At 41.4% G+C, this 24,991-nt stretch overlaps 1 protein-coding gene across 1 annotated transcript; it reads right to left on the bottom strand.

Moving 5' to 3' along the window:
- Window positions 1-40: 40 nt before the first annotated feature.
- BTG3 (BTG anti-proliferation factor 3) lies at window positions 41-22,104 on the bottom strand. Its single transcript, XM_002716768.5, has 5 exons — window positions 21,968-22,104; window positions 18,542-18,720; window positions 13,118-13,255; window positions 5,027-5,234; window positions 41-716 (listed from the first exon to the last, which is right to left on the bottom strand). Exons 2-5 carry the CDS (start codon window positions 18,712-18,714, stop codon window positions 477-479), a joined length of 759 nt encoding a protein of 252 aa, XP_002716814.1. The 5' UTR covers window positions 18,715-18,720; window positions 21,968-22,104; the 3' UTR covers window positions 41-476.
- Between the last annotated feature and the right edge of the window lie 2,887 nt (window positions 22,105-24,991).

The raw sequence follows: 24,991 nt of genomic DNA, 5'->3' as shown, positions 1-24,991 counted from the left end.
CCCATTCCTTTTTTTATACACAGAACAAAAACACACATTGTCATGCCTCAAACTACTTTTTATTTGCAACTACATGATTTCACGCAATTCTTCTAAATAACAATGACATAAAATAGATTTTCTTGTGTATAAATAACTTACATACTCTCCACTAAGTAAATGCTCAAAGGTGCTAGAACAGATCGTCAACTCCTACAGTGTTCTTGTATCCAACAGAGTTGATGCACAATATATAAATACTCAAGTCCAATATTAAAAACTCAGGCACTTGACTAACTTTAATAAAGTTTCTCAAACTATATCAATATATCTAAAGTGCATATATATATAATTTTTAAGAAAGATTATTCTCAATAACTTCTCTATAAAAATAAGTTTGATGGTTTTGTCCATCTAACTTCACCACTATGAATATGAACTTTTAAACTTTTAATGTATAGTAAGGTTTCAACATCACACCAACAGAATAAAAGAAGCTAGTGAGGTGCTAACATGTGAGGATTAATCCAATGATTCCGGTCACAATGCATTCCAGGAGGAGGTACCCATGTCACTGGAATCGGGCGATATGGTTTATTCTTTCTTCCCTGATTTGGATAACCAAATGGAACAGGAGGAGGGTAGTGATTCTGGTGACCATTCCCTCGGTACATTCCTGGCTTTTTTCTGGGTAAAGGGTGCCACATTGGAAGAGGTGGGAATATTAGTTCTGAAATCTGTAGAGAAGAGAAAACATCAAGTTATTTCAATGGAAAAATTAGCTGTGTGTTAATGAAACTCTAGGTTACCTTCCAGATTCTTCATTAGAAGACAGACAAAAAATCACTTAACCACAACCACAACAGTAAGTATAAGTGACATTACTATGGTTAAGTCTAAATATATTATAATTGACTGATCATGTTTTCTGAATAAAGAAGTGAATAAACTCAACCACCACACTCAAAGTTCAACTAGAAAAGATCAAAACAGAATGAATGGAGGCTTTTGACAATACATCATATTTTAGACCAGAAGTTTCCACAGCACTAAGCAAAGAGTCAATGTGTAATTGACTCCTTGCTTATGACTTTAAACAAAAGCTGTTCACGGTCCAATACTTGTTTACTGAACAGTAATAAAATCTTAGGAATAGAACGCAAGTATTTGAAAAAGTTCTCCAGCTGATTCTGAAGCAGCCAATTTAGTGCTTCAGAACAGTCAGGTGGGTATATCAAGTTCACATTCAAAATGTTCTTATCAGCAGCTTTGGATCTCTCTGCTCAGAATGCTACACCCTGTGAGCTTCAGATTTCCCAGATGTCTAATTTGTTTTTGTAAGTACATTTTAAAAAAAATTCACATTCTGTACAGCACCATATTAATGTGATAAAGTTCCAACAGCACCAAAGGTCACAATGTGGAAAGTCCCTCTTTATCTAAGTGGGCTACCCAATTACCTATCTCAGGAGCAAATGACACCAGTTTTTTTGTGTATCCCTTAAGAACTATCTTTGCATACACCTGTGGGCATATATCTATAATTAGATTAAAAAAAAAAAAAAAAAAAAAAAAAAACCTCGCAAACACTCTTCTGTACTTGGTTTGGTAGACATATTTTCACTTGTCCTAGCAAATACACAGGGATGGGATGCATATTTAACTTTAAAAGTGTTTCAGGGGCCCATACGGACATAAGCTCAAGTCTTGGCTGCTCCTCTTCTAACTCCCTGCTAATGTGCCTGGGAAAGACTGGAAGACTGGAAGAATCTCCTAACTCCTGGCTTTGGCCTGGCTTAGCCCTGACTATTGTGGCCATTTGGGGAGTGAACCAATAGATGCAGCGTCTCTCTCTCTAACTCTGACTTTCAAGTAAAGAAAATATAAATCTTTAAAAAAAATTTTTTTAAAGTGGTTGTACCATTTTGCACTCCCACTAGCAATTTACTAAACCTAGTTGCTTTGCACTCTTACATGTACTTTGTGTTCTAAAAGTTTGTAATAAAGCTTTTCAGGAAGTAGTTATTTCATTGTGGTTTTAATTCATACTTCCCCAGTGACAAGTGAGGTTAAGCAAGCTTTCATTTACTTATTGCCCACTCACGTAAGTTTATATATATATAGTGTTTATTCACATCTTTTGCCAATTATTTTAAACTGTGTCATTTGTCTTTTATTATAGGAATGACTTCTAAAATATAGTCTGGAAACAAGTTCTTTACAGATATAGGTAATGAGAATATCCTGTCCCAGTCCATGGTTTATACATTTTCTTAATGCTTCTTTTGATTAAAAGAAGAAAAGATACTTTGAAGAAGTCTAATTTATCAGTATTTTCTCTTGTTAGTGTTTTTTGTGACCCCTGGAATAAATCTTTGCCTATCTCAAGATAACAAAGGTATCTCCCTGTTCTCTTCTAAAGGCTTCAGAGATTTAGCATTTATAATTAGATCTGTGATCCATCTCTAATAGATTTTTTGTGTATGGTGTCATGTAGCAGTTGATTTTTTTCCTTTCATATAATTATCCAATCGTTTTAGCACTATTTCTTGAGGACTTTGCTTTACGAATTACTTTGGCTTTTTTTTTTTCTTAAACTGTGTCTGTGGGTCAATTTTTAGACTTTGTATGCTGTACCACTGATACATTTTTAATCTTAAATCATAAGCATAGTATCAAAGAATATAATAAGTATATATTAATTAGTTTGAGTCCTCCAACTCGATTCCTTCTTTTTGTTTTTTGTTTTTTTTTTTGACAGGCAGAGTTAGACAGTGAGAGAGAGACAAAGAGAAAGGTCCTCCTTCCGTTGGTTCAACCCCCAAATGGCCACCATGGCCGGCGCACTGCGCCGATCTAAAGCCAGGAGCCAGCTGCCCCCTCCAGGTCTCCCATGCGGGTGCAGGGCCCAAGCACTTGGGCCATCCTCCACTGCCTTCCGGGGCCACAGCAGAGAGCTGGACTGGAAGAGGAGCAACCGGGACAGAACTGGCGCCCCAACTGGGACTAGAACTCGGGGTGCCGGTGCCGCAGGTGGAGTATTAGCCTAGTGAGCCATGGTGCCAGCCTTGATTCCTTCTTAAAATTTTGTCATTTCAAATATTAAAATAAATTTGCCACTGAAAAAACTACCAGCAATTAATTTAATTTGGGACTTAACTAACAAAATTTTGAAGCAAAACTGCCACACATTTAAATGAATTCCAAGAATTCATATAAAGGTAATTTGCAATGTATTACACATCACACAGCCAAAAAAAAAACCACCAAAATATTTATCGTAAAGTTTACAAAATGACTCTATGATTCTGAGGTAAAAATATTTTACTTATCTACACAGGGAATTTCTCTGGAAGAACAGTGAAAACATCCAAATCTGGTGTTGAATGCTACTATGGAAGGGCACAAGACTAGTGGTTGCAAAGAGAGTGACGATCTCTCACTATTATACTCTTGCATTTTTTGAAGTTTCACAAAATGCATGTTAAAATATATACAAGTATCTCTGATTTCATAATCTTCAGAATTAATCTTTATCAAACATGCAAAGAAATTAACAATTGAAAAAAGAAATAAAAGTTACACTGAAAGAATGTTATTTATGTATATGCTGAAAAATAAAAGTTTAATTCCTCATTATCAAACTGCAATTCTCTGCTTCTTACTCACTGTGTCTAAATTTTCATTTTAGCCAAATTGAACCCTATCATAAACCTAGTGTGTTCATTATGTCTAATTAAGACAGAATGATAAAAATAGCTACATTAAAAAAATCTACTCAAAATCAAAAATACATGTCCAGAATAAGGCTCAATTCAAAAAATGTATTGATTTAAAAAAATGGTTGGTCAGGTGTTTACCCCAGTTAAGATATCTACATCCTATATCAGGAGTACCTGGGTTCAATACCTGGCTCTACCTCTTGATCCTGCTTCTTGCTAATGAACACCCTTCGAGGTAGCAGTGATGGATCAAGTGACTGGGTTCTTGCAAAATACATGAGACCTGGATTGAGTTCCCAGATCATTGCTTTGGCTCCAGCCTAGACCTGGTCATTGTGGGCATATGAGGAATAGACTAGTACAAGAGAGCTCTTTTTCTGTCTCAAATAAACAATCAATTTTACAAAGCATTTTTCTTCTGCTCAAGAGTACTGTTTGGTCAAAAAAATTTTCAAAGTATATCAATCAAATTGCTTTGGTATGTTAATATAGTAAGTGAGCAAAATCTGTAAATGTAGGCATGCTAGCTATATACGACTGTTCAAATGAAGAGGGGGACTGTTTTGGCATGAGCAAAAAATTAACCAAAAAATAATTTAGTGAAGTTACTCTTTAATAACAGAGACAAACAAGAAAACAAAACCCAAAGTTATAAACTGGAAATGTTAAAGACTACCAAAAAAGAGTGACAATTTCTGAATAAAATAAGGGATTTTAATATATCAGGAAAGTTTTATTATCATGAGTTATTTTTTCAACTTCCTTTTGAAATACATTTATTCTCATTTTTTTGTTTTTAAGATTTATTTATAAATAAAAGCTTATTTACAAATAAAATTAGAGAGAGAGAGAGGGGAGGAAGACAGAGAGATATTTTCTATCTGCTGGTTTACTCCCCAAAGTGGCTCCAACAGCCAGGGCTGGGCCAGATGAAAGCTGGGAGCCAGAAGCCTCTTCCAGGTGTCCCTCACGGATGGCAGGGTATCAAGCACCTGCACTATCCTTGGCTGCCTTCTCATGCCATTAGCAGGAAGCTTGGATAGGAAGTAGAGCCGAGACTACAGCGTCCATATGGGATGCTAGTGCTACAGGCAAAGCCTTCCACTGCTGGCCCCTATTTTAACTCTTTAATGAGACAGAACTTGATAAAGTAACTTAGGATTCCTATTTATATCTCAAAGCAGTTTCTACCTACTGTAGGGAAGGCAGGAGCTACCATTCAAAGTCTCAAATCAGAAATCTTGGGTAACCTGAGCAGGGCTACCTATACAACACTCTGCCAAGCCCAGTCCATCCCCTTCAATACAGAGGCATTTCATGATTACCTGGTAAACAGGGCTTGGAGTTGCAGTCATCGAATTGGGTTTCACTTCCACTTCCTTACTTGTTTCTTCATCTGATGAAGAAGATCCTGAATGATAATCAGAGGTAACCTTATCAAGGGCCCTGGTAACTTTCTTGGAGATCTCATCCTTATTTTCATCCTCATTTTCAAAGCTGGCAACAATGAAAGCATTGTTTTTCTCTCCATACCTAAGTGCACATAAAAAACTCATAAATCTTAAAGTCGCATCAACAAAGCAAGAAATATGCATAAAAACAATCAGGTCTGGACATGCCATTAATCCAAGGCAGAGAAGGAACCACCTCAGAACTAAATCCTAAACATCTAATATGTTAACCCACCTCCGTGGCAGCAAACAGGCCACAGTTTCTACTTCTGGTTTATTTAGATACAAACAAAAGTGATACCTTTTCTTTATTTTCTTTTTTCTGACTCTTAATAGAATTTTTTTAAAAACATCAAAAACAAATTCATTGTTCTGATTTTTTTTAAAGATTTATTTATTTGAAAGTCAGAGTTACACACAGAGAGAAGGAGAGGCAGAGAGAGGCCTTCCATCCACTGGTTCACTCCCCAATTGGCCACAATGGTTACAGCTGTGCCGATCTGAAGCTTCTGCCAAGTCTCCCACACAGGTGCAGGGGCCCAAGGACTTGAGCCATCTTCTACTGCTTTTCCCAGGCCATAGCAGGGAGCGAGATCGGAAGTGAAGCAGCCAGGACTTGAAATGGCACCCATATGGGATGCCGGCACTGCAGGCAGCAGCTTTTCCCCCTGCACCACAGCACCAACCTCTGTGCTGATTATATTTTAATATGCATTAATGAAATTGTAGAGTAAAAGTTTTTAATTATATATATACTAAGATGTAATCTTTTTTTTTAAAGATTTATTCAATTTATTTGAAAGCCAGAGTCACAAAGAGAGGGAGTTACAGACAGAGATCTTCCATCTGCTGGCTCACTCCCCAAATGGCCATAATGGCCAGAGCTGATCCAATCTGAAGCCAGGAGCTTCTTCCAGGTCTTCCACGTGGGATATAGGGGCCAAAGCACTTGAGCCATCTTCCACTGCCTTCCCACACCATAGTAGAGAGCTGGATCAGAAGAAGAGCAGCCTGAGGCTGGTGCTGCGGCTTACTAGACTAATCTGCCTGAAGTGCAGGCACCCCGGGTTCCAGTCCCGGTTGGGGCACCGGTTCTGTCCTGGTTGCCTCTCTTCCAGTCCAGCTCTCTGCTGTGGCCCGGGAGGACAGTGGAGGATGGCTCAAGTGCTTGGGCCCTGCACCCGCATGGGAGACCGGGAGGAAGCACCTGGCTCCTGGACTCGGATCAGCCCAGTGCGCCAGCTGCAGCGTGCCGGCCGTAGCGGCCGTTAGGGGGGTAAACCAATGGAAAAGGAAGACTTTTCTCTCTGTCTCTCTCTCTCACTGTCTAATTCTGCCTGTCAAAAAAAAAAAAAAAAAAAAAAAAAAAAAAAAAAAAAAGTAGAGCAGCCTGGACTCAAACCAGTGCCCATATGGGATGGCAGTGCTGCAGGTCAGGGCTTTAACCCACTGTGCCACAGCACTGGCACCTTTAAATATTTTTAAATGACCACCATAGTGTGTATCCTGGTAATTTAAGTCACAACTCAACTAGACATTTCCTCTGAGGTTTAATCTTAGGATGATTAAATAATAAGTGGTCTGTTTTTTATATTTACAATGACAAAAATGAAAATTCAGGCAATTATGGAGATTAAAGAAAAATCTCACTGAGGAAAAACACTGAGAATTTTTTCGTGAATTATATTGCTTACTACATAGATTACTAAGACAACTGTTCACTTCTCACCTTATTTTCAAAGAATAAAATGAACAAGTCCTTTCATCTTTATGAATTCTAAAAGCTTGATCTAAGAACAATTTAAGAATCATACTATGGCTGGCACTGCGGCTCACTAGACTAATCCTCCACCTGCGGCACCAGCACCCCGGGTTCTAGTCCCAGTTGGGGTGCCAGTTCTGTCCTGGTTGTTCCTCTTCCAGTCCAGCTCTCTGCTGTGGCCCAGGAGGACAGTGGAGGATGGCTCAAGTGCTTGGGCCCTGCACCTGCATGGGAGACCAGGAGGAAGTACCTGGCTCCTGGCCTCGGATGGGCACAGTGCGCCGGCCATTTTGGGGATGAACCAACGGAAGGAAGACCTTTCTTTCTTTCTCTCTCACTGTCTAACTCTGCCTGTCAAAAACAAAAACAAAAACAAAAAAACATACTATGTCAAAATATATAACCTTGGCTGTTACTTCAAAAAAAAAAAAAGGAAAATACTTTCTGCAATGAGAGAAATAGCATAATGGACAACAAAACCAAGTTTTTATTCAGAGCACAAAGGAGCAACCAACAAATCTTTTTAAATAGATTATATAAGGTAAACATAAAACAATTTTTAGTACGTTAGGACAATGGAAAGTGTTCTTACACAATACGTAAAAACTCAGAAACACAACTAGCTATTCTTTTTAAAATTTTTTTGAAAGTTTATTTATTAGAAAGGCAGAGTAATACAGAGAGGGAGAGACATAGACAGATCTTCCATCTGCTGGTTCAATCCCCAAATGGCTGCAACCATCAAGGCTGGGCCAGACTGAAGCCAGAAGCCAAGAGCCTCTCCTGGGTCTCACATGTGGGTGCAGGAGCCCAAACACTTGGGCCATTCTCCACTGCCTTCCCGAGCCACAGCAGAGAACTGGACAGGAAGAGGAGCAACCGGGACTAGAATCGGTGCCCACATGGAATGCCAGCACCACAGGTGGAGGATTAACCAAATGAGCCACAGGACCGGCCCAACATCAGCTTTATTAACTCAAATTTCTTGGACCTGAACTATTGAGTTCTGTATCTTGCCTGTGTAATATTTCCATCTTCTTGGTAAGTGAAGTTGCTGATATTATTACTGTAGTATTTTTTTTTTTTTTGACAGGCAGTGTTAGTGAGAGAGAGAGAAAGAAAGGTCTTCCTTCCATTGGTTCATCCCCAAAATGGCCACCACGGCTGGCGCACTGCAACGATCCAAAGCCAGGAGCCAGCTGCCCCCACTCCTGGTCTCCCATGCGGGTGCAGGGCCCAACCACTTAAGCCATCCTCCACTGCCTTCCCGGACCACAGCAGAGAGCTGGACTGGAAGAGGAGCAACCGGGATAGAACTGGCGCCCCAACTGGGACTAGAACCCAGGGTGCCGGTGCCGCAGGTGGAGGATTAGCCTAGTGAGCCGTGGCGCTGGCCATATTACTGTAGTATTAAAATGCACAGTTAATTTCTCAGGAGTGTTAGTAATAAATGATTTTTTTTAAAGATTTATTTATTTATTTAAAAGTCAGAGTTACAGAGAGAGAGAGGAGATGCAGAGAGAGAGATAGAGAGGTCTTCCATCCATTGGTTCTCTCCCCAGTTGGCCCTAAGGTTGGAGCTGCGCCGATCCAAAGGCAGGAGCCAGGAACCTCCTTTGGGTCTCCCATGCATGTGCAGGGGTCCAAGCACTTGAGCCATCCTCTACTGCCTTCCTAGGCCATGGAAGAGAGCTGGTGGGAAGTGGAGCAACTGGGTCTCAAAACGGCGCCCACATGGGATGCCGGCACTTAAGGCCAGGGTGTTAACCCGCTGCACCACAGCACCGGCCCCGACAATTTTGTTTTTTTTAAAGATTTATTTTATTTGTTTGAAAGAGTTACAGAGAGAGGTAGAGCCAGAAGAGAAATATCTTCCATCTGCTGGTTCACTCCCCAAATGACCGCAACAGCCAGAGCTAAGCTGATCCAAAGCCAGGAGCCAGGAGCCTCTTCTGGGTCTCCCACAATGGTACAGGGGCCCAAGGACTTAGGCCATCTTCCACTGCTTTCCCAGGCCATAGCAGAGAGCTGAATCAGAAGTGGAGCTGCCGGGATGTAAACTGGCACCCATATAGGATGCTGGCACTGCAGGCCGGGGCTTTAACCCACTGTTCATACCCTTGGCACCTAACATACAATTTGTAAACATTCCACTTTTAAACAAGGCAATGATAAAACATTAAGGTCAATTTAGTTAATTTGAAAAAAATCAATAGTATCTAAAACTCTTGCTATGGTTCGAATAGAACATGGCTCAACTCACGCAGGTTGTCAAATTCCAAGATCACAGGTAGATTTTGGAAAAGTGGAAATTTAATCCAATTATGGCATCTATAAGTAGTACTAGTAGGAGTTCCTTAGGTTATGGTAGGCATGCCCTTGGAAGATAGTTCTCAAGACAGGGTTGGTTATAAAAGCTAAGATGGCTGTGGCTGTGGTGTTGAAGGTAAAGCCACCATCTGCAGTGATGGCATTCCACATGGCTCTGGTTTGAGTCGCAGCTGCTCCACTTCCAACCCAGCTCTCTGCTATGGCCTGGGAAAGCAGTGGAAGATGACACAAGTCCTTGTGCCCCTGTACCCATGTGGGAGACCTGGAAGAAGCTCCTGCTTCAGATTGGTACAGCTCCAGCCGTTGTGATCTGGGGACAGACTGAAGACCTCTCTCTTTCTCTCAGCCTCTCTGTAACTCTGTCTTTCAAATAAAATAAATCTTAAAAAAAAAAAAAAAAAAAAAAAAAAGATGAACCTAGTCACTCTGTTTCTAGTTTCCCATATGATCCTTCCTCCACATCCATCTCCCACTGCCCTCCTCTGGCCTCACCAGATGGAAAAACCACTGAGACTCATTCAATCTTGGACTATGAACCTCTTGAATCTATAAAGTAAAATAAACCTCCTTCCTTCATCAAAAGCTTTTCATAGGTATTTGATTATAGTGATGAAAAACTTACAGCCACAAGAAAAACAAAAAACGACTGCAGAAATTACAAAAAGTTATAAAGTATGCTGGATAATGAAACTAACAGCTATTTTTAGATCTTATTATAGGAAGGATCTGTTCTGCATCTTCTCAAAGTGATAACCTTTCTGACTATATGACACTCTTATATTCTTTTAGCATTTTATACTGACAGAGTTAAGTGAAGACTACGAAGAATGTTCAACATTCTTCAGTTTTTAAAATAACCTTAGTCTCTACTATGCCAATGAAGTATTTTCAAAGACTCAGATATTTGTTCAATTATATAACTACTGCATTAGCATTGTTTTATTTTTTAGAATATTTGATCTTTCCAGTTTGGGTTCAAAAATCCTTCTGAACATATCAACTCTTCCATTAACTTGCTTAATATCAATCACCTTTACTCATTTTGCTAATATCTCTATTGGGGGTTCTGTTTATCATTGAATGCGCATTCTCCATTCTGAAGGTGATCTATATTAGCTGTGAAAAAAAGAAAAATCGCATTCTAGCCAAACTGTGGTAAAATTTTGATGTCAAATATTAGAAGGTTATTGAATGCGAAGATTTTCTTAAGTTAATAAGATGAAAGCACAGTGGTTTTTTATTAAATGGCATTATCAAGTAATAAAGTATCCATTTAAGCAGGATATCTATATAACCAAAGTTTTTATCTTAAGTTGCCAAGATTTATTTTAAGCATTTTAAATAAATATGTCCAAAGCTTTTATATAACTACCCAATTCCTAAACAACCCTGGACATAAAATCTTTTCTTTGATGATTTAGGATCATTTATTAAATATTAACCATTTGTGTGATGATATCTTTCTTCTAATCCTTTTAGTGTTCTCACTCTTTCCTCTATGTCATGCTATTTGACTTTCTTCGGTAGCTTTTATAACCTTTCAAATGCTACTTCTAATTTTTTATGGGCTGAGGAACTACACAAATCCTTTAAAGAAGTGTGTTAAAAGAGTCAGTCAGGATCTAAATACAGGTTAAATTTAGAAAGTTGTACAATATAGTAACTTTGATATTTCTTGTAAACTAAAGTCTTCTGTAGGGGGTTAAGTAGTCGAAGTCTGATACTGGCCTAAGGTGAGTTCTTTATTAGTTCTAGAATCTAAAAATATTTTATCTTCTCAGATCTATACTCAAAATGGCTTGCTCTTCCCTTTAAACAGTGTTGGGGAACCTTCATCTCCATAAGACCTTCTACGTTAGTTTCCCAAAGAAACCAGCTTATATCAACTGCTGAAAATCAAGTAGTCTCTAGGAATGATCTTGATAAAATATACACGTATTTTTAGCACTATCTTCACTCCCACTTTGAATGCTAAGGATCAGTGTGTGACCACCTTAACAAAAGAGCATACAGTTAAGTTTGCATCAAAAACCAGCTCCCGGGAGTGCAGTGAAGGATGGCCCAAGTCCTTGGGCCCTGCACCTACATGAGAGACCAGGAGAAGCACCTGGTTCCTGGCTTCAGATCAGTGTGCTGTGCCAGCCACAGCGTGCCGGCCGCAGCAGCCATTGGAGGGTGAATCAATGGTAAAGGAAGACCTTTCTGTCTCTCTCACTGTTCACTCTGCCTGTCAAAAAAACAAACAAAAAAAAAACAAAAACAAAAAACAAGCTCCACTATAATGAACAAAGGAATGATCAGGTGAATGATATTTCAAAACCAGAGAAATAGCTTAAAGGTACAGACATAGGAAAAGTTTCAGGAGGGAAAACAGGGAGGTTAGGTTAGTTTCCATGACTGTGCAGCCTGTTCCTCCTTCCTGGAATGTTAACATTTTGTTACCTAGTCAGCCTGGATTCATCCTTCTCCTAGCTGGTTCACTCCCCAATTGGCTACAATGCTGGAGCTGTGCCGACCCAAAGTCAGCAGCCAGGAGCTTCTTCCAGGTCTCCCACGTGGGTGCAGGGGCCCAAGGACTTGGGCCATCTTCTACTGCTTTCCCAGGCCATAGCAGAGAGCTGGATGGGAAGTGGAATAGCCAGGACTCGAACTGGCGCCCAAATGGGATGTGGCTTTACCCGCTGTGCCATAGCACCAGCCCATGGATGTTTTCTGAATGAATGGAGTTCAAACACACTTCATACCTAGCATTTTACAATTATGCTCATTAAGAGATATTGAGGGGCTGGTGCTGTGGTGTAGTGGGTAAAGCCACTGACTGCAGTGCTGGCATTCCATACGGGCGCCAGTTCGAGTCCCAGTTGCTCCACTTCCCATCCAGCTCTCTGCTATGGCCTGGGAAAGCAGAAGATAGCCCAAATCCTTTGGCCCTTGCACCTGAGTGGGAGATCTTAAATATGCTCCTGGTTCCTGGCTTTGGATCAGTGCAGCTCCAGGCATTGCAGCCATTTGGGGAGTGAACCAGTGGATGGAAGAACTCTCTATTAAACGAATCTTAAAAGAGAGAGGGGCTAGTGCTGTGGTGTAGCAGGTAAAGCCACCGCCTGCAGTGCCAGCATCCCATGGGCATGGGTTTGAGTCCTGGCTGCTCCACTTCTGATCCAGCTCCCTGCTAATGTGCCTGGGAAAGCACCAGAGGATGGCCCAAGTCCTTGGGCCCCTGCACCCACATGGGAGACCCAGAGAAGGCTCCTGACTCCTGGCTTCAGACTGGCCTAGCTCTGGCCGTTGTGGCCATTTCAGGAGTGAACTAGCAGATAGAAGATCTGATATCTCTCTCCTCCCCTCCCACCTGTTTAATTCTACCTTTCAAATAAATAACTTATAAAAAGACAGAGATTGAGAATTTCCATTATGAAAACAAAACCATGAAGAATCATTTAGTGACCTACGAAAAAAGGGGGGGAGGGAAAAAAAGTAGACAAGATACCAACTAAAGTTATTATCTAATATTATTTGAAATTAGCTTCTTCCTAATTTGAAGAAGGCAAAGTGTACCAACAATGAAGGACAGTAATTGAGTAAGAGGAGTCCAGGTGTCTAAGTTTCTACTTACTGGACTACAATAAAATTCTTGGCAATGCTCTGGAAAAACCCTGCCAAATCATTTTCTGAGTCACTAGGCTTTAAGGATATAACCTAACCATTCCTTCACCATCACTTCAAAAAGGGTATTCATAAAATTCATATCTGGGAAAGTCAAATCACCAGTTCTAGGACATAATGATACACAGGCAAGTTAAATATGGCAGAATTTTGTAAAATAGTTCCAGCATGGTAAATCAGTTAAGCTGCCAAGCTCATGAACTCACCGACAGCACACCTCACATGGGTCCACCCAGAGAGTGAGCTCCTTTGGCAAGCCCAGGTCACTGTACAAGATGCAGCTGTTTTCACAGGCTTTCAGGACATCAGGATCAACTCTCTGAAACTTATTGACCCGAATGCATCTACAACAAAGTAAAGTTGCATTAATAGCTTTAACAAATCTTAACCAAAAATATTTACATATATTTATTGCCAAGGTGTATAATAAAGGTACCCTGATGGAGAACTCAGGAGCATATTTATGCTAAATAAGTAATAAATGTGAGCTATAGGCTAAATAAAATGCAGTGTAAGACTGCCTAGTCTCATGAAAAGATGATAGCATTTAAGTAAGCCCAGGGAAATAACTAGAACTGGCTCTTATTCAGTTTACATAGACCACTCAACCACATGCATATGTTAAATAAGCAAGGAGTATGAAAATTTCAAGAAATTACTTAGAACTTTGACGGTTAAGAGTTTCTGTAAGCTAAGTTCCTATAACAAAATGTCTTAAAAAAACCTCAATATTTTAAATGATAGTTGGAAATTCTTGTTTTGATTCATTTATTTTCTTAAGATATATTTATTTATTTGAAAGGCAAGAGTTATACAGAAAAAGGGAGAGATAAAGATCTTCCATCCACTGGCTCAATCCCCAAATGTCTACAATAGCCAGAGCTGGGCTGGTCTCAGGTCAGGAGCCAGGAGCTTCTTCCGGGTCTCTCAGGTGGGTGGCAGGGGCCCAAACACTTGAACCATCTTCCACTGCTTTCCCAGTCACATTAGCAGGGAACTGGATCAGAAATGGAGCAGGTGGAACTCAGCACCCATATGAGATGCCAGCGCTGCAGGCTGCAGCTTTACCCACTATGCCATGGCACCAGTCCCCATTTATTTGTTTTTACCTCTCGTTAAGAGGGTATTTTTTGCCTCACCTGTAGCTGTTCTATAAACAGAATACAAAACCATTCATATCATATACTTATTATTAAAATATAATCCTAAAATGTTATTGTCTTATTTAATATGCATTACCATTTTCTTTTTTAAAGAAAAATACAAATAAGTAAAAAGAAATTCTAAACTCCTGCTGTATTTTTTTTTGCCTAAGAAATACCCCACCTACCAATATAATGTTCAAGATCTACTACATTGAATGCAAAAATACATAATGAAATAAGCATTCTGATTAAGTAGGGAAATGGTAGATACAGTTTAAAGTATAAACTGTCGGGGCCTGGCGCTGTTTAACATCCTGGCCTGAAACGCCTGCATCTCATATGAGTGCTGGTTCTAGTCCCGGCCCTCCCTCTTCCAATCCAGCTCTCTGCTATGGCCTGGGAAAGCAGTAGATATGGCCCAAGTCCTTGGGCCCCTGAACCCATGTGGGAGACCCAGAAGAAGCTCCTGGTTCCTGGCTCTGGATCCACACAGCTTGGGCCTTTGCGGCCAATTGGGGAGTTAACTAGCGGATGAAAGATACCCCCCGCCTCCTTTCTCTGCCTCTCCTCTCTCTGTGTAGCTCATTCAAGTAAATAAATAAATCTTTAAAAAAATAATAAAATAAAATAAAGTATGAACTGTCTACAATCAACTATTAATCAAGAAAACTGAGTTTAGTACTAGTCCTAGTACTCATTTATTGGATGAGCTTAGATATAATTTTTTCCTCCAGACCAGAGCTGTAAAATATGGAAATACAAGTTAACTGACAGACAGTAATTACACCATAAAAACAGTATCAAGAGAAATGTTCTATTCAATGTTTAAAAAGTTAAATTATTTTATTAGTTGGCTTCAGTTTTCATGAAAAAATTCTCATTAGGTAACAGCTAATAATAAATGTTGCTGTAACCTTTCTGAAAGTTTACTGTACCACAATTTCCTAAACAGCTTCCTTAACTTTTAATTGTCACAATTATCCTATGAATTAGACCCTATTTTCTCCACTGTAAGGAAAAAAGGAGGCAGAAAGCATGAGTAACTTTCCCAACATCACATAGCTAATAAGTGATGTATCCAGTGATCAAATCCAGGCTATCAGACTCCAAAGTTGATGTTATTTAACAATATCCTATGCTGTCTGTCCATATCTGTCATAACATCACCATTAATGATATTACAAATTCAGAGTGAAAAAGACGGGGGCCGGCACTGTGGTGCAGGTGGTAAAGCTGCCGCTTGCGGTCCCATATGGATGCTGGTTCAAGTTCCAGCTGTTCCACTTCTGATCCAGCTCTCTGCTATGGCCTGCGAAAGCAGTGGAAGACAGCCCAAGTCCTTGGGCCCCTGCACCCACGTGGGAGGCCTGGAGAAAGCTCCTGGCTACTGGCTTTGGATCAGTGCAGCTCCAGCCGTTGCGGCCAACTAGGGAGTAAACCAGTGGATGGAAGACCTCTCTCTCTTTCCTTTCTCTGTGTAACTCTTTCAAATAAATAAATCTCTTTTTTTAAAAAAAAAAAAAAAGATCGCTTTATAGTATGTAAGATGCTTCTTAATCATTTTTATAAGATGGAGCTACACCTACATATTCTAATGTGTGGAGTAATTCCTAAGTCCCATGTGCCCTAAGATCAAAAGTAGTTAAAGATAAGGAGATATATCTTGGGTATATTTTTATGCATCTTAAAATTATATGTAAATATGGATACTTTACAAACCCTGCTTCAACCAACTGATGTACCTTACATATTTTTATGCATTTTTTTTACTTACAGTGATTACTTATCTATTAATTACTCTTCAAAAATAAGTTTTTAAAGGTTGCATAAAGACAGTCTATGATTTACTTAATGTTTAGTTCTTTCAAATTTTGCAATTACAAAATGTAAGAAACATCCATATTCATATATATTTGTCTGCATTTCTGATTACGTTTTCAGAATAGATTCAACTTACTGTTGTTTAAAGGCATAAAGTTTTTTTTTGGTTAAGATTCATTTACGGCCGGCGCCGCAGCTCACTTGGCTAATCCTCCGCCTGCAGTGCTGGCATCACGGGTTCTAGTCCCAATTGGGGCACCGGATTCTGTCCTGGTTGCTTCTCTTCCAGTGCAGCTCTCTGCTGTGGCCTGGGAGGACAGTGGAGGATGGCCCAAGTGCTTGGGCCCTGTACCTGCATGGGAGACCGGGAGGAAGCTCCTGGCTCCTGGAGACAGAGAACTTGCATCCACTGGTTTACTCCCCAAATGGCCTCAACAGCCAGGTAATGGCTCAGGTGGAAACCAGCAACCAGGAACTCCATTCTGGTCTCCCAAATGGGTGGCAAAGGGCCCAAGAAATGGACCATACTTCTGCTGCCTTCCTAAGTACATTTGTAGAAACTGTTTCAAAAGTAGAGCAGCCAAGGGGCCAGTGCTGTGGCATAGTAGGTAAAGCTAGTGCCTGCAGTGCCAACATCCCCTATGGGTGCCAGTTCGAGTCCCAACTGCTTCACTTCCAATCCCACTCTCTGCTATGGCCTGGGAAAGTAGTAGAAGATGGCCCAAGTCTTTAGGCCCCTTCACCCCCGTGGGAGACCCAGAAGAAGCTCCTGGCTCCTGGCACTGGATCAGCATGGCTCCGGCCGTTGTGGCCAATTGCGGAGTGAACCAGCGGATGGAAGACCCTTCTCTTTCTCTGCCTCTCCTTCTCTCTCTCTGTAATTCTGACTTTGAAGAAAATAAATCTTTAAAAAAAGAAAGTGGAGCAGCTGAAACACAAATGTGCACTGTGATATGAGATGACAGCCTTCCAACCATAGCTTAATCTGCTGAGTCAAAACATTTTACGTCAGGTGTAAATATTTTTATAGAGCTTGATAGTATTGCAAAATGGCCCTCCACAAGCATCTTATTTTTATACTTTGCCAATGAAGTAATTTTAATATATAAATATTTTGAAAGAAAAGAAAGTTCCAACTATTTGATGGATTGAAGACTCTCTAAGTCTGATTCTATATTCTCACTTTCATAATAGTTAACAACCTACTATCATATCTAATAGTTTTCTACTTCAAACACAGCTTCAACAATGACTCAATAATGATACTTCTGATCACATGCCAATTGAATCCTGTATAATTTTTTTTTCTAGGCTTTAGAATTAATGGACGTGAAACCTTACACTGTCTGATCTTTAAGTATGTACTTGACAGTGCCTTCTACAGTAATAGTATGGTGGTACTTTCACCATACTATTTTCATACTTCCAAAAGCCTTCATCCAATTTCAATTAGATCAGTATAAAAAGCCTCAACAGTTCTAACTCACAAAAGCTGGTCACTCTATCACAAATGAAGATATGTAGAGAAAAATTAGGAGAATGAAGTAAGAAGATGAAAAGATACTAATTACCTTGATTCTTTGTCAAAATAAAACAAGCTCACCTGGCTTTTAGCAAAGAAAACAAAACTCATATTTTTACCTCCCTTCCAGGCTTCTTCAAAAGTCTTAACATTTACAAAAGCCCAGTGACTGAAAGGAAGGAACTCCTTTTTATAGCAAAGCAGAGAAATGGTGATGTGTGGAGGAAATTTTAGGGACAGCAGCATACACAAATGAAAGAGAATTTCTGTAGTTGTTTGGATCACAACTATTCCACAACTATTCTTTATTTCAATCTACAAATGAGGCAAAGTTTGACAGCTCAGTTTAGAACATTCTCAACCCAAGTTCCTGAGTGGTCACATAAACACTAGGAAGTGAGCATGCCAGGACATGTTTTGCAGGAGCATGCTCTTCTTTATTTCAATTTGGAAATGTGACTTATAAACCACAGCACAAAAGACAGCTGCAAGTGAGAATTCTCTTCTTCCTAAGTGCCAAGGCAGCAAAAATTTCATGTGAGTCTGGAGTCATTTATACCTCAGTCTAAATCTCAGCTAGTATTTGCCAGTTGTGGATCACAAGTGAATTATCTTCACCTGCAAAGTAACAGTGGCTTCTACCACATAGAATCATACGTAACATAAATTAGGTTACTCCAACAAATGTTAAGAATATATTAGGTGTCTAATAGTCTCAGCTCTTTTCTGTCCAGTTTTTCTTCAAAAACTTTGTATAATGTAATTTAGTTTTAGATACAATATGACTCATTTTCCTTAACTCTTACCATACCAATTTACAAGTGATCAAGTGTCCTTTAGAACTGTGAAAACCCCAAGCACCTATCATGCACAGATAGATACATTCAGTAAGGAGTCAAGACAATAACCCTAACAGACTAACCTCTTAAAGAGATGATAGCACTGGATTTCCCCAGACAGGCAGTGGGAACCCACCAACAAATAGGTGTATTTTAAAATACCTAGATACCCCCACAGAGTTCTATATTTTGCAGATACAACTACAATAGGCATAAGCTGGACGTCCTCTAGTCCTGCATTCACTACAGAAATTGATCAGCTGCTTCACTTAGCCTAATTTAATTCTTAATCTAATCCTTTACCTGTAGGCCTGTCCTTTTGATGGTTTCTCTGGATACCAGTGATTTTTGTACTTTTCTTGAAGTATCAGAGTCAGTTTTTCAGCAAACCTCTCAACTGCCTCTTTTTTCAACTTGTCATGTTTTCGAACCAGCCTTGTGAAAAAGAAGACAACAGCAGCAATTTCATTCTTCATTTTTTCCTGCAAAGATAAAACATGCTTTCTCAAAAAACCAAAATATAAAAACTAGAAGATAAAGTTTTCTAAGATATTGCTCCTAATGTTTCCCTTTCAATTTTACCTTGTGCTTCACTGGCTCAACTCTATAATTAGGGAACAGTCACTAATTTGTAAAAACGTCTTATTATAAAATAAGACTTAAGAATAACACCACTTAGCTTTGTGAAGAAGTTCAATAAAAAGAAAATCCCAGATCGCTCCTATGGGCTAAAATTTAGTGATATTACACAGAACACTGTTAATACTACATAGTTTCTAGTAAATACATCAATATTCATCAAAAAAGCTTAAGATTCTTTGACATGATTTGAACTTTAAAACTGAATAAAGTCCACTTTAAGTATAGGATTGTTCAGACATTTTTGGTAGTCTGTTAGCTCCTGGAAAGGTTAAACAGAGTTAACCATACGTTTCCAAATTCTACTTCCAGCTATATACCCTGGAGAAATGAAAACATTATGTCCACAAAAACTGTAAGTGGCCAGGAGATTTATAATAGCAAAAAACCTGAAGAGCACAACCTGAATATCCACCAACTGATGAATGGGCAAATAAAGTGTGTTATATAAATATAATGGAATATTATTTGGCAATTAAAAGGAATAAAGCACTCATACATGCTGCAACATGGGTGAACCTAAAATACATTATGTTAAGGGAAAGAAGGCAGTGACAAAACATCATTCATAAGCAATGTACAGTAAACCTGTATACACAAAAAGTAAAATGTAGTGACCTAGAGGTAGGAGGATTGTAGGTAAACAAAGGATGATGCTAATTAAGTACAAGGTTACTTTTTGAGGTAATGAAAATATTCTAAAATTGACTATGGTGATGGCTGTACAATTCTGTGAATATACTAAAACTATCTCAATGAAGCTGTTATACATAAAAAATTCAGTATTGGAGTTTCTGTAAGTACTCTTTCAGGGATAGGGATAAATTTACCTAAAGGTCAAAAAGGAGTTAGTGACTCTATCAAAACATATTTAAGAGAATAGAAATCCAGTTACCCATAGAAAAACTAAAAGAAACTTAAAATTTAGCTACATTTTGTAACTGCCTAAAACAAAACATAACAAAACAAAAAAAGACCTTTTTTAAAACAGAGGATCTCACTTATCATTGATTAATTTGTAAAGGCAAAAAAATGTTCTCCAGGGATTGTTTCAATATATATCTTTAGTCAACGAGCTCATTCATTTGACTGCTGTAAGTATCCTGGAGTTATTCAGATGCTGCATTTACTAAGCAACATCACCTTTTTTGGACCCAGTTATTAAATCTATACAGCTTTTGCTATGTTAAGTATAAAAACTGACTAACCTAGCAATCAACAGTTTGTGTTCCCACACATTCAAAAAACAAAGCTGTTAGCTTTCCTTTTTTTCACCCCTCAAACTGCTCTTTAACTTTCTCTTCACGTGATTACTCCGTGTTTGAACAAAGGACTTCAGTGTGAAATAAATTCTATATAGTTATCTGAGAGCTGTGCTGGCAGCCACAGTCAACCTGATCCTGGATGGGGAGACACCCAAACCTTCCTCCTGGAACCCTAGAATGCCAAATACTCCATCTATGACTAGCTACCAGTTACTGCACACAGGTTCGCACACACAGCTCCAACCCACTACATCTGCTGGACAACCTCTTCCCTAAAAATGTGAGCCATTTCTACTTTATAAAGCTGCATTTATACTCTACCACGTTATGATGGAGGTTGGGAACCACTGCAATTTAATACATGGTTTGGGAAGAAAGTTGCTGAGAGAACTACATTAGCCTCCACCCTATCAAAAAGAAAAAATAGAAAGAAAAAAAAACACTAGGAACCATATTAAAGAAATATACTGAATCCCATACTAGATCATTCTCTAATTTCATTAAATTTGCCAACTATGTGCTACATATAGGAGTTTTGGGTTTTCCTTTTGTTTGCTCAGTTTCATATCAAAATATAAAAAAGAAAGAAAGGAAAGAACCACTTAGTGGTTGCTTTTAGTTGTAACACAAGATGAGTCATACGGACTTTATTTATTTATTTTTTCTGTTTGCAAGAATGATGACTGGGAAAGCTGAAAAATAAACCCAGCCCCACCAGTATTCCAGGATATCAAAAAATAAAAGAGGAAGCGTTAAAAAGCCAGAGGTCAACCTGAAGCAAGCGGAGCCAAGAAGACATTAGACATCTTGATTTAGAGTAACTGGCCGCAATCCCTCCACCCACACTCACAGCAAAAAGCTCCCATTTTAAATATTGTACGATGACGTCATCCTGGGACGTCGTCACCGCGGCGGCGGCGGCTCCTCAAGTTCTACTTTGTTCCACAAGCTCCCCTGCGTGGAGAAAACCCAAAGGAAAACCAAGCCGGGCTTTCCAGGATTGTATAACTTTGTACTTTTCCCTCCCTCATACGGACAAGACAATGGCAACCGCTTCCAGAGCCGAGTGCTTCTCATGCTGGACGTCCCCAAGGCTGAGGGAGCGGGGGGCATGGCCCGCGCCGGTGAGGAGCCCTTGACCAGCCTCAGCGCTACAAGGCGGGCTCCAGAATTTTCCAAGGGGCCGGGAGTCTGACTTTGTGAAGCCTTCAAAAGCTGCTGCTAAGCCCTCCCGCTGGGGTCTGAAGGGAGCGAGGTGAGCAGGCATCACACATCTCCACCCACTCCTGAGGAAAGAAGGGCCGGCGAGCTGCGCCCAACTTCTGCAATCGCGGTTCTCCCCCAAGTTCAGGGGCGAGGGGCCACGGGGAGTCCAGTTCCCTGCCTCCTCCCCACACAACAACCCCGGCGGGCCCCGGCCGGGTTCGACGATCGGGGCTCCCCTGAGGCGCGACCCTCCTGAAAAGCAAGCGGGGTCCAGGGTTCCGGAAAACACAGCAACGCCAAGGGGTCTGGCGGAAAGGGAAAAGGCGCAGGTCTGTCGCCCACCCTGAGGCGGAAGGGAACGCGCGGTGGAAACGTGGCAGGAGCCTCGGGGCGGCGTCTGCCCCTCGGCGGCCCGCCGCGGGTCCCGCCGCCATCCTCGCGGGCGACCTCCTCAGCCTCGGCTTGGCGCCGGGCCGGAGCCCCGGGACTCCGGTTCGATCCCGCCCCGCTCCCCTTTCCTCGGCGAGCCTCGACGTGGCCTCTGGCACGCCCGGACCACCCTCCCCCGCGATGCCCTCAGCCCCGCCATGTCCTCCGACCCCCAATCCCGTCTCCTCACCGCCGCCGCCGCCGCCGCCGCTCTGGGCTCGCAGATGCGTCTGCTTGGACCGTGTCCGGCCAAGGAACCGAGGGAGCCGCCTCAGATGGCCCGCGCTCGGCGACAGGGAGCTCAGAGAGCCTCGTCCGGCGCGTGCAGCTCCCGCGTCGTCGGGCGGCCAGGCGCGCGCTGAGAGAACTGGCTGGCGGGCCGGCGGGAGAGCGCGCGCACGAGCGAGCGCGGTCCTGAGGCGGCGCGCGGGGGGCTCGCGGCCCGGAAGAGGGGAGGGGCGATGACCCGGGAAAGGGTTGGCGCCGCGTGGGACCGGCTGGCGCGCCCCGCGGGAGGGGTGGGGGAGGAGCAAGGGGCGGGGCCTAGCCGCGAGCCCGCCCGGAGCCGCGGGCCGCGCGCGAGGTACCTTCGGCGGGGACACGCGCCGCGCGCAGACCCTCGGACTCGAGGTCCTCTGCGCGAGTGGTTTCCCTTTACGCCAGAGAGCGGCGCTGCGGGCCCCGTGGCCCTCGCCCGGCTGCCCCACCTGCTGCAGCACCTTCCAGCACTTCAGGGGGTCGCGAGGGCCGTACCCCCTAGGTTGCCCCTGCTTCTGCTCCCGCCCTGTGGGCTCTCCTTGGCGCGCTGCGTCCCGAAACCTCTGGCCGGGAGGGCGAGTTCTAGACCTGGGCTCCAGACCTGGGCTTCGCAGCGAGGCACGGACCAGACAGGAAGGGGAAGGAGCCCTAGCCTTCGTGCTGTGGTAATTAGCGCCGCGTCCACCGTGCAGTCGCCCGCCTGTGTTCTAGGTAGTTTGTTTGGAACTCTTCGTTGCGCCCTTCCCTGGCTGCGGGCGCTCCCTCGGAGCCGGGACTGCCTCCCGTGGCGGGCTGTTTCCCGACCTGGCACTGGCTACCAAGTCTTACCCAGAGGAGAGGCTCCGGGGATGGCAGCCCAGTGAATGAAGCCTTGAGTCCTGGCGTTCCATTTCTGAAACACTTCCACTCAAGGACTTCCCAGATGCAAAGCTTAATCCTTGAGCAAATACAAATATGGAACAGGACCATTAACTTCGTGGAGAAAAGAAGGAACAGCTTCCCAGCCTTTTATATTGAATTGGCACCATGGTATTAGTTTTGTGAAAGCACTTTAATGCATTAAACATCGGATTGGCACCTTGATCTTGAACTCCGGCTTCCAGAACCGTGTTCGTTGTTTAAGCCAGACTATTGTATTCAGTTAATTACAAAATATCGCTACTTTTTAATCGAAGAAAGGCTCTAAAATGTGTTGTAAATTATTGAAAAGCTAATTATTCAAGTTGCATACTGGCCACATTCCTTACTGCCCATGTGACCTGAAAAGTTTTATGAATGTTCTACATTTTTATTACTGACGGTGCTATAGCTTCTTGTCAGTTCAAGACAGTTTTTGTTTTTAACAGTTATAAACATACAATCTCCAAACCAGTAAAATAAATATTTGTATAATTGAAAAAAAAAAATACTAGGGATGGGGCTACTTGCTGGACAATTTAAAGAAAATACTGATATTTATGTCTTGGACTATTCTTGGAGATGAGAGGGTGTTTTCATTTTCAACGCATAATTATCTGGTTGAAGTTTCACTCTGCAGCTTTATAAATACTCGTCATTTCTCCAGAAATGTCTATACTTGGAATTAATATTTTGTGTAATATTTATAAATCAGTGACTCTCAGATCCAGTGTTTGAAGTGTCATGTTAAACACAGGCAAGAAATTGAAACCTAAATGTGAAAAATTTTGTTAGGTGGTCCTTGTGAAACACACTGTACATAAGAAAAAATATATCTTTACCACTTCTCATTGCTCTCTCATCCACTTTGTCTCACACACAGTAGCTGTGTTTATGCCTCTTTCCTTACTCTTCTTCAGGCATGACTGTGTGCTTCAGATCTTTTGTCCCAGCTCTTTTCTCCTAAACTGGAATCAGAAAATCCCAAAAGAATTGGTATAGCAAGGCAGTGCTTCTCTTCAGCGGCTGGGAGATGGGAGCTGCTATGGACTGATGTGTTCCCCCAAATTCATATGTTGAACACAAAATCACCAAAATGATGACATTTGGATATGAGACCTTTAGAAGGTGATGAATAGTGACGGCTGTGCCTCATGAATGAGATTACCCCCATTGTAAGAAGAGACAGAGAGAAATGATCACTCTTTCTGCTCTGTCAAGTGAGGATACAAGAAGACAGACAACAAATTTGGAAGCCTCACCAGCCATGGGATCTGCAGATACCTTGGTTTTGAACTTTGAGGCTCCAGAACTGTAAGGAATATTTCTGTTGTTTAAGCCGCCCAGTCTATAGTATTCTGTTACCAGTCCAGACAGGAACATTACTGATATAACTACATATTAACATGTATTTCTCTTTCAAGCTTTTAATGTCCACTAACATTGTGTATTAATGGGTAGAGTTTCCTTTCAGCATAAGTGTTGTTGTTCTTTTTTTTTAATAAACCACTCTGATAGGCCTGGGACTTTACACATCCCATGGTTATATCCCTAAGTCACAGAGAACATGACTCACACTCAACCAACAAAATCTGTAAATAGCTTTCAGGATCTTATTTCCACTAAATAACTGTAGAACTCTTTAGAATCTGTTATTCCTGTGAGCTTGAGTAGTTCAGTATTAAAAAAAAAAACTGTCTCAGATACCATCTTCTCAATCTACTTGTCAAGTTTGAATCTGACTACAAAACAATCACTTTTATAGTGGACAGAGAGGGTTCTTTAATGTTATGTAATGTCAGGGAAAAGAGCAGATGTTGGCAATTGGAAGTCCAGCGAGTGGGATCTCAGGGCTTGTGATGCCAGCATCTCATATGAGCACTGATTTGAGTCCTACTTGCCCCACTTCAGAACCAGCATCTGGGAAACCAGTGGAAAATGGCCCAAATACTTGGGCACCTGCCACTCATGTAGGAGACTCAGATGGAGTTCTAGGCTCCTGACTTCAGCCTAGCCCAGCTCCAGCCATTGCTGGCCACTTGTGGAGTAAACTAGCAGA

This window comes from Oryctolagus cuniculus, chromosome 4, assembly GCF_964237555.1.
Source record: "Oryctolagus cuniculus chromosome 4, mOryCun1.1, whole genome shotgun sequence".
Classification (NCBI taxonomy): domain Eukaryota; kingdom Metazoa; phylum Chordata; class Mammalia; order Lagomorpha; family Leporidae; genus Oryctolagus; species Oryctolagus cuniculus.
This window is presented reverse-complemented; position numbering and strand designations above follow the sequence as displayed.

What these genes read in the sequence shown, in the direction of transcription:
- BTG3 (XM_002716768.5), bottom strand. Translation starts at nt 18,714, where the DNA reads ATGAAGAATGAAATTGCTGCTGTTGTCTTCTTTTTCACAAGGCTGGTT. An exon ending in TCAAAAGGACAGGCCTACAG is followed by an intron (nt 13,256 to 18,541) that starts GTAAAGGATTAG and finishes ACTTTGTTGTAG; the next exon opens with ATGCATTCGGGTCAATAAGT. An exon ending in CTCCAAGCCCTGTTTACCAG is followed by an intron (nt 717 to 5,026) that starts GTAATCATGAAA and finishes TCTTCTCTACAG; the next exon opens with ATTTCAGAACTAATATTCCC.